This window comes from Argopecten irradians, chromosome 2 (assembly GCF_041381155.1).
Source record: "Argopecten irradians isolate NY chromosome 2, Ai_NY, whole genome shotgun sequence".
NCBI lineage: Eukaryota > Metazoa > Mollusca > Bivalvia > Pectinida > Pectinidae > Argopecten > Argopecten irradians.
Genome location: NC_091135.1, coordinates 7,806,283 through 7,820,546, shown reverse-complemented (window position 1 = coordinate 7,820,546; position 14,264 = coordinate 7,806,283). Strand labels below are relative to the sequence as shown.

Below are 14,264 nucleotides of genomic sequence, written 5' to 3'. Positions count from 1 at the left end.
CTGAAACCGAAATATCTAGCAGATGTCCAAAACATGGGCGGTCTGGTTCGCCGTACTCCGTGCACATGTCAATGTTTTGAGATATTACACATGAATAGTAATCAAGAATATTTGAAAAGAGTAGAATATATTTACTTAAATTGGCACAATAAGTAATTAGTGTGTTTGAGATCATTAACAATCAACAGCAATCAGCTAGCGGATACGTAGTTTAGCTTGCAACAATCACAGTGTGCATAATTTGTCAAGATTTGTAAGACAAAATATTCTTTTCCACCACGTAAGATTCTAAGTCATAAAGGTAGATTGAAAATAGGATTGTTTGTTTGATTAATTGATGTCCTACTAACAGCTATGGTCATGTAAGGACGGCCTCCCATGTATGCGGTGTGTTGCGTGTATGTCGTGCGAGGTGCGTGTTTTGAAAGACTGCTATATCACTGAAGCATGCCGCCGAAGGCACCAGGCAACACATCCCACCCGGTCACATTATACTGACAACGAGCAAACCAGTCGTCCCAGGCCACACCCGTTATGCTGAGCGCTAAGCAGGAGCAGAAACTACCACTTTTATAGAAAATAGGAAGGGAGATAAAATAACCAGATAAATATTTGTAGCGGGATCAAGACTGGGTTGATTATCGGTGATTAGGTAGCTCAGTCGGAAGAACTACATTTTTTCTTCTCTCCTGTTACAGAATTGGCACCCAACTAAATAACCAATGGTTGTGGCGTTTGAAAGGGTCTTGTATGTCTTCAAAAAAGGAGGGAGGAGTGTAGCGGGACTGGACTGGGTCAATTATCGATGACCAGGTAGTTCAGTCGGTAGAGCACTCGGCTAGTGTTCGGAGAGTCCCGGGATCGAATCCCGGTCTGGCCGCTACATTTTCTCCTCTCCTGTTACGGTACCATACTGTGCATGTAGATATTCAAGGTAAATCAAACAACAATGTTCGCTGATCTTGCCGAATTGCCTTGCAGTGTTATAATGAATGCAGTAAATGTATGTCTCATTGGTGTGATTGATTTAAAGGCAGTTCATGTGGTGACCGAAAAAAAGGTAAAATCATTACTTTCAGAGTGATCAGGGAACATTGATAGTCAAGGCAGGGAAAACATAAGAGGACCTGTGAGATACAAATTAATGTTTAATTGATTTTCATTAAATTGTCTCGAAGGTGATGATTAGTGTGTTATTAACGATAAGCTTAATATGTTTTTGACAAAATATAAACAGCTAAAGTCATATTGTGTTTTAAATTAAAATAATCTTTTATTTATTTATTCATTTCATTTCAAGCATGTACATGTCATAGAATATAAACAAATATCAGGTATATGCTTAAATCATATTACAGTTAAATTCACAATAAGGAATTTGAAGATGATTATAGTAATTATTTTCGGATTGAAAATGATTACAATATTAAGCTTCCACATTTGAAAATTATTTCTTTTTGTTCACACAATTCTTCTCCTAGACTGTTTCCAGTTGAAATGATACATGCATGCTGACATTCTATAAAACATAAGGAAACAATAAATGTATTAACAGAGTAATTACTGAAAAGGCTAATATCATATAATTAAACATTTTAATCATAAATAGCAATACCAGCATAGAGGAAATATTAGTGAAGTTTAATTACCGCTGTTCTTCAGTCCTCCTGTTCTTACATGTAAGAGTTTCGTCCTTCATAAATTGATTGTAATATAGCATTTGTTATATAATGTGCACAAAAAAGTATAAATTTAGTCTACTACCAACTGTATGCATGGGTACAGCGGTCAATTAATAAGTTATACAGAAAATGATGGTGCTGATCATGAAAAGCGTAAAGTCTATTTTGTTGAGTAAAAAGTTTTAAAAAAACTTACATAAGATGTAATCGCAGTAAAAACAGTGATCATGTGGGCTTTTGTGCGAATGCATTTGTAAGACTGTGCCAGGTGGTAGAGATTAGTTCCGCTCGAGTGATCACACAATGCAAGTGAGAGTCGGAAATATGTTTATGTAAGTTTTAATTGCTAATCTCTGATGCTTTTTGGTAAAATATAACTCAGGATAATTGCTAAACAATTAACAGTTTTCTCTACATTTGTTACAGATTGAAACAGCTTTTTAAGTGCCGTTTTACGGAAGAATTATGAAAAAGGAATCGGCATTTTCGTCGATCTAGTAGTCCAAAAATATCACTTCGAGTTATATGAACATTCCATATATGATTTATGTCATTCGGCCAAAAATTTACTTCGTATTACCTAGTTTAATGAATAAGCTGTATGTATATGATCAGAACGGCAAGCTCCTGTGGTGAAAATAACTAAAATGTTTTAAAAGTATGGTTTAGTGGTAATCTCTGTACGTGATTTAGTATATATATAGATATAATCCAATATTTATACATGTGCTTATGAAATTATCGATAATTATGGATATGATAAATATTCATACCTTATTAACTGCTGTTAGTTTTAAGATAACGCCACCTTGGATACTTACAAAATGTTCACCGTCTGTCACGTGCTATTTTATCAGTAGACCAAGTTTGTCCAAAATTTTGTTAGAGTTGTCTTTCTTCAATTGTAGTTTTACGTCCATGTCATCCTGAACACAGCCGTGATAAATGCATCTCCATTTCGCCATGAAATGTATTTGCTCCGAGACAAATTTGATTCAAATCACAAAATTCGTTATGGTATCAATTTTGATGTTCGAGGTCAAGTATCGATATCATTTGTTTCCGTTGCGGGATAACTGTCACTAATAGGGAGTAAACGTCTGGGGGGAACCAGCTTCGGAGCGAAGCATTTTTGGGACGAAACGTCGTCATTCATTGTAAACACAATTTTGGGGACGAAAAGTCTAGATACTTTGTAAACAATTCATGTGAACATTTTCGAACAGAAGATCTTTTGGATAGTGTATATAGTAAGGATATGAAAGCCGTAATATACTATTCCTATTTCAACATTACAGATACGCTTATTTCAGTAACTTTCATATTCAAAATTTGCTATTTAAAATTCCCGGTAAAATCGAAGTTGTTGAATACACTGCGGCTAGGAGCGCTAGTATCTGCGAGCAATTTCTAAGCCAATCATATTGAGGAAATTGACTGTAAGAGAATTTTGCATAGTTATTTTATAGTGTTTGCAATGGTAGAATTCTGAAACGTAATTGAATTGTACAATTTGACAAAAATGACTGAGCTGCTCATTGTTTGCTGGTCACCTGTATATAGGTAAAACCATAAACAGATGATTTTAATTAAGATTGTGTAACATGTTATTTATGTATATAAGACAGTAAACCTGTAAGTGTTGGCAATGGAAGCCTATTTATTTATATCTAAATGGAAATCTATTGAATAGATTAAAAAAAATATAGCATGTTGATGTATATGATGTCTCAGTCTAAGTTACTCCGTAACGTATGTTGCATGATTAAATTGTTGTCTGTACATGTAAATTTCACTTCACTTAGTGATATTATACTCTATATGTTGAAACTTTCAATTTAAAGTGAATAGTCGGGCAAAGAAAACCAGTCTAAATGCTTCCATTGGCCTTCCAAAAGTTCTCATATATTAATACGACGGTCAAGTTCTGCTTAGTTTCCCAGTTCTGACCATTAAAGTAAAGAAAAGTTGAAAGCATTGAAAGCGAGGCTGTGTAGAAATGTAACCACGGACATAGTGAGCCGGGAGGACGTTTTAGAATTCCCATACTTTAAATTAATTTCTTCATACGCAGACAGATTTTGACGAGAGATTTTTATTTTTCCATTTCATAAGAAATTATACTGGATAGATTCACACCATTTTTACCGACTTTAGCCATCCTTGCCCGACTGTTCACTTTAAGCGTACATGACTGTTTATTTATTTAAAGAAAGGAAAAAAATACTCTTTTTTCACTATTTCTGTTCAAGATCATACATGTGAGTCAATGTGGGTCTAGTGATTGTAAAATGACTCGTGATTAGAAGGATTATTGGTTCAAAGTCCAGCAATGTAACAATGTTGTATCCATACTCAAGATTCTTTATTTCACTTGCTAAGTTGAAACTGTAGTACATGTAATTGAACATAGTATTGCAGTGCAAGAAATGAAATTTGTGAACTTTTTGTGCCTAAATGGCAGCTCCGACAGCTAAATCTTATCCAAGGAGTTGTGCTCCTCTGTTGTGAGCCTTTGAGAACATATTATCATATCTCAGGATTCAGAGGGACCATTACTGACACAAACACGAGTATATCTTTTGTCTACTTGCATTTTTTTCTCCACATTATTTACTCAATCACTTAGGATTCCATCCTCGATATACCAGGGTTTACTATCACTGTCACTATATCTACCCTTGGACTATGTGATAGCAAAACAGAACACTCTGTGACAACAGATGATACAGCTAAGTTTTGTCCTTTGATGTCCATTAAAAACAGTCTTGTAGGCTTGTGATTGTTTTTTTATGCTCCTGAAATGCCTTCAGTTTTGTTTTATGGTATAGACCAAGGTTAGATATAATGATATAGTGATGTCATAGTCCAGGGGTGGATATAATAACAGTGATAGTAACCCCTGGAGGATCGAGGATGCCCCGACACCTCATAATGAACTCCTCCAACCTCAGTTTTAGAAGTAGAGTATAATGGTGTCTTTAGGTATGGTTGTATATTAAAGTAGTACATATTTATACCCAAGAACTAAAGGACTTCCCATTATGCATGGTTTGTTCCCTTTTTGGGCCGTCAAATTTTCAAACCTATTATTTAGTAACTAAATTGCTTAATTTTATTTAACGTGATACAGTAGGTATGATAGTTGTGTATTATTTCAGCTGCAATTGCTATGGTAACCATCCTAGACATACACAAATTTTGAAATGTGGAATTTTTGTCAATTTTGGTTAATATTTGCCTTGGTTTTTAACTGAGTTTCTGATGATTTAGTTTAATAAACTTAATTTCTAAAGACTTAGTTTAAAAATCAATGAATTTGCGGGCCAAAAACGACCCAAACCATACATATAGTCCTTAGCATCCTAAATATTCTGACACCGATATTTTTTGTACAAGTTCAGCATTTCCTTATATTGTGTACATATATATGTATATTATTTTTACTGAGATTCTTATGAGAGCTTTCAAATACTTTACAATGCAGTTTTGAGTTTAAAATACTTTGTCTATTTTTCTATTGCTATATATAGAATTGTTTCTACTTAAAGAAAGACATGGTTGAAAAACAAAAGAATATGAGATACAAGATTTTATTAAAATCATTGTGAATATAAAAATGTTGTTTATTTTATCTGTTAAAGCAAAGTTAAAGGCTAGAAGATAAAATATCACCTTTAAGGTGAAAAAATGCAAATATGGAATGTTAATGAAAGACACATATATTAACAGTACCGGTACATTTATCGCAATTATTCTGAACCTAAAATTAGATTCAGACTATCAAAAAGGACAAACTATTTTTGGTGATTGTCTAACCGTGAATGTCCTGTGACTATTACAGTTAAAGATACTCCACCGCCGACAGAGCATAAATGGTATTCATAATTTGAACAATAATTGGTGTTTAATCGTGTATATATATGTCTAGTTAACACAAAATATAATATAAAATGATTTATTTTGCCTTAGGTGCATGCGCAATCAGTACATCATTCCATATAGGATATAGTGCAACGGAATTTTTTCGGGATGCAATTAATTATTTTCGATATTTTAAACTTGAAGTAAAATTAGAAGCTCAAACTTTTCAACGATGGTAATGGTGTAAAGTAAGTAACTTTTGTAACTGAAGAAAAATATTAAATCGTCTGCTGCTGTTTTTGATAGTGAAAAAATACCATTTGTCAGCGGTGGAGCATCTTTAAATATTTTAAATTAAATTTGACAGACAGTGTATCTCTATAAAATTTATCTTAAACAGTTTTACCACAGTCAATGTCAACAGAATGATATTGTGGATACTGTTGGTCTCTCACCTTATATTGGTTGACTCTATAAACATGAAACAGAATTAATTTGACACAAACAATAAAGTTTCCAAAGCAATAGCAAGGGTAAGGCATTAGTATTTATACAGATGAACATTTTAATCATTTGTTTACAAGATTCCTATTGGTTTCAAGAGGATAGATTTCAGGTTCCTCTGTACATTTCTTTTTAAAACATTAGGTCTAACAGTGGAAACTAAATGTAAAACTTTTCAGATTAAGCCATGAAGAAAAGTAAATTCCTGGAGACAATCCACTGATCTGTGGTCAGTACCTAGCACCTGTCTGATACAGGCTTCAAATTCATCACCAAAAGTGGAGTTTGGTTTGAATGTATTTTAACGTCCTATGAACTGCCAGGGTCATTTATGGACGTGCCAGGTTTATGTGGTAAAGGAAAGCTGGAGTATCCGGAGAAAAACTACCAACCTACAGTCATGCAGTATCTGGCAACTGCCCCCCATGGGACCCAGAAGTGGAGAACTGGGGGTATACATGTAATGACTTGAAATGTCACTTATTTGTTTAATGTCCAGAGTGAGACTGGAAAAAATAATGACAAAAATTGCACTGTACTACAAATATGGCACATCATTCATTGTTGAATCACATCAGCGGATAATATTATACATATGAATATATATGTATGGAGAACAAGTCAAAAATGGTTCTAAAATGTGTATAATAATCTCACATGTTGTAATATATATACTGGGTACAAACAGTGTTTAGAACACAAAAACAGATATTTCATATTAAAACAAGTAAAGCAGGCCATGATTAAAAGCATTAAAATGTAAAGTTACGAAAAGTAAAGAATATCTATCTATAAATATATATATTTTGGTGAGTTTAGGTAAGTAAATGCCTTCCAAACGCAAAACTTAAAAAAAATTGTTAAAGTGTACAACCCACAGAATTTAGCAATGTATATGGATAAAACCTAACCATACATCCTGGAGTCAAGTAAATATTTCAAAAGAACATGTATGATTAAACATACTTCAGATCAATAAAAAAAAGGAATGAAATTCCATCTCAGATATTGTTAATATATCCTGTAGAAAAAATAGAGTGGTGATTTTTATACATGTAATCTCAGGCAAATCCAAATTTGTCCTTGTTTGCCATTCTGTTTGATTGTGATTGATATTTTAGGTAGAGTGATCTCCCTTGTTTGAGACAGCTTCCTACTGCATCCACCAGGGGGAATAAACCTTGGCCACACATGCCATTGTAGTCGTCGAGATGGAGCGCCCAGATTCCAGCACCTCCAAGTTTATTGTTGATCACATACAGGCACTAAAGTGAGACAATTCAAACAAGGGAGATAATCAAAGCAAGGGAGATAATTCAAAACAAGGTAAACGATTGAAACAATTACTACAAGAGGGATAAATTAAACTAGATCTTTATTTAAAACAAGAAAAATGATTTTTATTAAACAATGAAAATGCTAAAAACGTGTGTGAAATGATCTAGAACAACTCGTTGATTGTAGGGAAAGTTAATAGAAGTTTTAATTAATATGGTATCAAAAACTCTTACTAATCTCAAATCGGTCATTTCCAATTTTGAAATTCTGAACAATAGTGGCTTAATGGGGCTGAAAGGATCCAGGGGTGGTAATAAGCTGTATAATTTCTAATTTTACCTTTATGATACTACTCTCGATGTTGTCGTACGATGCCCAGGTTGTTTGATTGTACAGGTAGGGCACCATTGATTTGTCATCCCAGACACGTGTAGATCCTTTCACTACAATACAGGCCTAGAAATACAAAGTATTAACTCATTCACCCCCCTGAAGACACATTTAGGCTCTTCTAAATCAAAGACAAGACCAGTCCATTATGAAATTTTGGGGAGAATGAGTTAAGAGAGTGATAAGCCTGGTTACTCTGTTGTCAGTATACACAGTTGTGAGTGGGATGTTCCAGTGTTAGTGTCTACAGCAGTATGTTTCGGTAAGGCAGCACTATAAAATATGTATTTTTTTAGTTTGCTACCACATGGAGAACTGCAATCAACAAACACATGTAAGTTACATAGCCTATGATTCTCCTATCTCGGCCTTTTCCTGTCGGTACCATCCCTTTGAGAGCAGACAAGACATACTATACTTACATCCTGGTACGTGTACAGCCCTCTGATTCCCCTTACTGGTCCTGCTTTGCCTTTGTCTATAGCTGGAGCGTGTAGGCCATGAATCGCCGCCGCACCAAGGGTATATGTCCGGCCGTACGTAGGCAGTCCTAGTAACAGTTTAGATGAAGGCATCCCCAAGGCAATGTAGTTTCTGATTGTACCATCCTACACAAGAAAAATTAAACTCAAGTTAAAAAATCAAACAAAGTTAAAAACTCATGTTATAAACTTAAACTCAAATTATAAAATTCATTATTTAAAATCTTCTTTACTCTTTTGACACGTGGGGATGAAGTATGATATAATGACAAATGGTGATAAACTTACCGTACAGTAGTCTTTTCTCTCCCCACTGGGGGCATACAGTGGACTGTTATACCCTGTAGTAGTGTTGGGTTTATTTCTATAAGAATGGTAGTCATATGTCATGGCTGTGGCAAAGTCTAACACCCTGAAAAGACAGATCATTTATAGAGCACATACTGTAGACACCAATATTTTAAATTGAATGGTGATCATATTTAAACTAGCTATGATTGTGCTAATGTGAATGTTTTGATGCAAAAGCTAGTCCAATTGTTTGAAACATATGCTAAGTCCTGAACATGTATATCACTGATGATGACCTACTTAGTTCTAGGCATCACATATCACTGACCTACTTAATCCTACTGACCTACTTAGTCCTGGATATCATATCTCACTGACCTACTTAATCCCTGACATCACATGTCACTGACCTACTTAATCCTGGACATCACATGTCACTGACCTACTTAATCCTGGACATCACATGTCACTGACCTACTTAATCCTGGACATCACATGTCACTGACCTACTTAATCCTGGACATCACATGTCACTGACCTACTTAATCCTGGACATCACATGTCACTGACCAACTTAATCCTGGACATCACATGTCACTGACCTACTTAGTCCTGGACATCACATGTCACTGACCTACTTAATCCTGGACATCACATGTCACTGACCTCCTTAATCCTGGACATCACATGTCACTGACCTACTTAATCCTGGACATCACATGTCACTGACCTACTTAGTCCTGGACATCACATGTAACTGACCTACTTAATCCTGGACATCACATGTCACTGACCTACTTAATCCTGGACATGGTTTGTCACTGACGTACTTAGACCTGGACATCATATGTCACTGACGTACTTAGACCTGGACATCATATGTCACTGACCTACTTAGTCCTTGACATCATATGTCACTGACCTACTTAGACCTGGACATCATATGTCACTGACCTACTTAGTCCTTGACATCACATGTAACTGACCTACTTAGTCCTGGACATCACATGTCACTGACCTACTTAGTCCTTGACATCACATGTCACTGACCTACTTAATCCTGGACATGGTTTGTCACTGACGTACTTAGACCTGGACATCATATGTCACTGACCTACTTAGACCTGGACATCATATGTCACTGACCTACTTAGTCCTTGACATGATATGTCACTGACCTACTTAGTCCTTGACATGATATGTCACTGATCTACTTAGACCTGGACATGATGTGTCACTGACCTACTTAGACCTGGACATGACATATCACTGACCTACTTAGACCTGGACATGATGTGTCACTGACCTACTTAGACCTGGACATGATATTTCACTGACCTACTTAGACCTGGACATGATATTTCACTGACCTACTTAGACCTGGACATGATATGTCACTGACCTACTTAGTCCTAGACATCACATATCACTGACCTACTAAGTCATGTCCAATAAACATATATATGTCACTGACCTACTTAGACCGATATGTATACATCGTACATCTGTGACCTTCTTAATCATGAATTACATATTTTGTTCATGACCTACTTTGCCAAGACTGGTACATCATACAAAGTCTTTGATCTTGGAATGCTTGGGATCAAAGCAGCAGACATTTGTCTAGGAGGCGAGCCTAGAAATGTGGTGTCATTATCAAAGGTGTGTCGAATAATCTGCCAAGGAGAAACACAGAGGGTATATATCTTATCAATAACACATTTGGTTTACCGATGAAATTCTGCAATTCAGTTACAATATTAGATGTTCAGTGTTTGACAGTATCTTGTATCTTAACATTACGTACTGAGGAAATAACACATTCATAGCTCATACAAAACATATTTCAAAGCAAAATAACTTCAATTGCTTTTTTAGGAAATAAATAAAAGGCTATCACTCAAAATCTGCTAATTTAGTATAAAAAGCTTATAAAAGGTCTTAATTCTGTTATGTATAGAAAGTAAACAACATAAAGTAAATAAGGAGTAAACATAAGACCTTAACTCTGTCAACTACAAACAACAAAAAGGGCAATAACTCTACTATTTCAACTCCTCATGTACATCTTATGAAATTTGTATGTGTCTGGTATGTCCTATCACTCACTCACAATATCCTACCTGTAAGAGTTTCATGTAGCCTTGTCTTTCTGTAGGAGTTACTGCGTGTGAAGGTTCCCAATCAAAATCCGCTCCATCAAAGTTGTATTTCTTCACATAGTCTGAAAGGGCTACAGCAAAACTGAAACAGAAACATATGACATCAGCTTTAGTTAACAGTCTGAAAGGGCTACAGCAAAGCTGAAACAGGAACGTATGACATCAGCTTTAGTTAACAGTCTGAAAGGGCTACATCTAAGCTGAAACAAAGCATGAAACTGAAACATATGACATCAGCTTTAGTTAACAGTCTGAAAGGGCTACAGCAAAACTGAAACAGAAACATATGACATCAGCTTTAGTTAACAGTCTGAAAGGGCTACAGCAAAGCTGAAACAGAAACATATGACATCAGCTTTAGTTAACAGTCTGAAAGGGCTACAGCAAAGCTAAAACAGAAACATTTGACATCAGCATTAGTTAACAGTCTGAAAGGCTACAGCTAAGCTGGAACAGAAATATATGACATCAGCATTAGTTAACAGTCTGAAAGGGCTACAGCTAAGCTGAAACAGAAACATATGACCTCAGCTTTAGTTAACAGTCTGAAAGGGCTACAGCTACATCACCTTTGGTATACAGTCTAAAGGATAAGTGAACTTCATTAGTTAACAGTCTGAAAGCTACAGCTAGCAAGAAGACCACTTGTACGTCAAAGGCTACAGCAGCTGAAACAAATATGACTCATCTGAAAGGGCTACACTACACAGTTATTTATGTCTGAAAGGTAGAGGAAATGTGTTACATACTACACTTTCACAATTGAGATCTGGAAATCATTCCAAATTTGACATAAAAGGACTGGAATCATATTTGCCTCGTCATGCAAAGTTTCTTTGAATTCAAGTACAGTACTCTTGTTTCCTCTCCAATGGAGGCCAAGGTATTGATAAAACGAGACAAAAACAACAAAGACAAAATATTAATTAATCTGGATGAACCTTCAGTGCATCATTTAAACTGTCACTAGTTTTTTTTTTTTGGTTTTTTTTTCGGGCAAAAGAAATGTCAGCAAGCTACAATAAAGTGTAAGTTAATTAAAACCTTTTATCTAGATATAGACATGGAACCTTGAATATAAAGTCCCAAAATTCTTCTGTGTATGACAACAGATGAGATATGTAGTTTCATCCTTGGTGCAAATCAAAATAATCAAATAATTATACTGTATAGGTTTGGGGTTGGGGGTTGGGTGTTGTGTATTCTTCAAAAGAAATCTCTCTAGGCCTGTGATTGGTTAGTTTTTTTTATTTCTGAAATGGCCTATTGCGGACCATATCATTCCTACATTATTTCTTACCTCTGTTTCTTTTGATCTGAAGCCTGTATTACACCAGAGAAGTCCCTCTGTAGAGAGATCAGTACAGACAGCGAAGGATTGGTTGCTTTCAGCTTGGTTATCGCGTTATAGAACTCTACTTCTGTAGAGGAGGGTGTGGCCAATGTGATGCCGTTTATCTCAGCGAAGGCCACAGTGATATGTGTACAGACGCGTCCGGCACCAGGAAGGGCCGTCAGTGGCATGTACGATGTCCTCAACACATAACAAGCTACGCGTCCACCATTCAAAGCCTCACACCTCCCATAGTCTACCAGCACCAGAATCAGGAAAACACAAAGAACCCTGATACATAAAAATAAGAATATTACGAATATGAATTTAGCACTAAATTGATATGGACAGTAATTTTAGCTAGATGTAATTATCAATGGCTATGAAATTAAAAAGTTTATAATTACATGGATGTTGAAACTGTATAAGATAGATAAAGTATTAAATAAAAGCTAATGTTGGTATAAAAAACCCATTGCACGTCCTTACCTGTAGAAGACCATGTTGGAAGTGATAAACTGTCTGCTTCCCTGTTCCTGATGTTGTGAACGTTTTAATTAGGGTGGCAGTGAAATAGTGTACGTCGCCTCCTAACCCGACCTCACCTCATCTAACTTTCATTTCTAAATTCTACGAAATATCTTTGGCTTTTTATTTTCTTCATTAACATTGGTTTTTTAATTGAGGGCAGTTAAACTTCCATAAATTTGTAATTTATCGATTTGCAAGCGACAAAGGACAAGTCAATGTCGGGTCGATTTTGGCCTAGGTGTACCTACAACACTACACGTACCTACCCGGAAACGAAACCGAAAGTAGGAAGGTGCTCTTGTGATTTTGTGCAGTACGCCTAGAGATTTCAGTATCTTTATTACGCTTACATATAAAGATATGTAATCTATATATTAATTTATTATTGCAAACAATGATCAAAAACGACAACAAAAAGTAAGATATAGCGACCGAAATAGCGTCTAGATGACACGGTACAATGTGACTATCTATAAATAACGCGGGAATATCTGTACATGTCTTGGTTATAGAATTAGCTTGTGCGGGTTACCTCCCTTACACCTGTGTGCTGAACTCTACTGTACACGATAGTGTCATTATATAGTCGAACTTGCCATATTTTTTTTTCGCTTAAAATGATGGAATGATAATTGTGATTACAGGATATTTATTGTTAAAAACCAATCATACCCCCAACCCCACCTGTTGAATCAATGTTTTTTTTTTCTTGTCGATGTTTTTTTTTGCATTATCTTACAAGCTTTGGTTCTTACATTAATCATAATACCGCCGAAACACAAAGCCTGGCTTGTTTCTAATTTGATTAGGCCTATAGACAAATAAAAACTTCAAAGTTTGTTTTTTTAAAGAAAAGTTTCATGTTTTCAAAGTGCCACGTGTGTCACAGCTGAAAGCGACACGCCCACCTTTGTATCACGCCCTCTAACGGTTGAGAAGTAAATAGTTAGGTCAAAACGTGACAGTGGCTTACAACCTTTGACAAGTCATTGTTCGTAAGTATACTTCAACATTCTTAATTTTTAGTTAATTAACTCATAAATTATGATTATTATTTTAGACGTTTCCTTTAGCTTCAGCGAAAACGTACAAAATGTAGACAAAAAGCATGTTAGTCGTATAAAACTTTGTGACCTATGACTAGCAATGCTCAACCATATTTTTTTTATGACTTTATGCAGTCAAACTGTATCTAATATTGTTTGCCTTGTCTTTCTGATCACAACACAGCAAACAGATTGAAAATTGGATGAAAAACGAATTTTTTTATACATTTTTGAAAAAAACGAAAATCCAACCTCCCAAAACTGCTTTTTTGTTAAATTTGAAAAAAAACATGTACCTCGCTCATCCTCGGAAGTTAAATAGGATTTTGCTATTACTTTTTGCATATATATATGCCAACTGCAATGTTCTACTAAAAAGCAGATCATTCTTTCATTTTTTTCTGCAAGATATTACAGCTTATATTATTTAATAAGTCCAGTAACAGTGCAGGGCAAGGGCTTGGTGGGAGTGTGACATCACTGTCGCTCTCAGTATTCGCTCAGTTGACATCATTGGTAAGCTAAGACTAGCTTGTGGAGATGTATTAAAGTTTCTTCAAACAATGACATTGTGTACTCCTAACGCGTACTATGGACTTCCGGTTGCTTAAAATAATGTATATACAGTCATTTCATTAATGTTGAAATCCTTTTCCGTTGTTAGGGGAACAGGAGATATATATATATACATAATGTTACTT

At 35.4% G+C, this 14,264-nt stretch overlaps 2 protein-coding genes across 2 annotated transcripts in view; both read right to left on the bottom strand.

Moving 5' to 3' along the window:
* LOC138314329 (ubiquitin carboxyl-terminal hydrolase MINDY-3-like) overlaps positions 1-14,264 on the bottom strand; it is a 350,037-nt gene that overhangs the window by 138,560 nt on the left and 197,213 nt on the right. The gene's annotated exons all lie outside the window — the stretch shown is intronic.
* On the bottom strand, positions 1,249-12,762 carry LOC138314319 (acidic mammalian chitinase-like). Its single transcript, XM_069254603.1, has 9 exons — positions 12,476-12,762; positions 11,954-12,277; positions 10,615-10,735; positions 10,043-10,167; positions 8,489-8,612; positions 8,141-8,326; positions 7,668-7,784; positions 1,879-7,315; positions 1,249-1,519 (listed from the first exon to the last, which is right to left on the bottom strand). Exons 1-8 carry the CDS (start codon positions 12,487-12,489, stop codon positions 7,112-7,114), a joined length of 1,215 nt encoding a protein of 404 aa, XP_069110704.1. The 5' UTR covers positions 12,490-12,762; the 3' UTR covers positions 1,249-1,519; positions 1,879-7,111.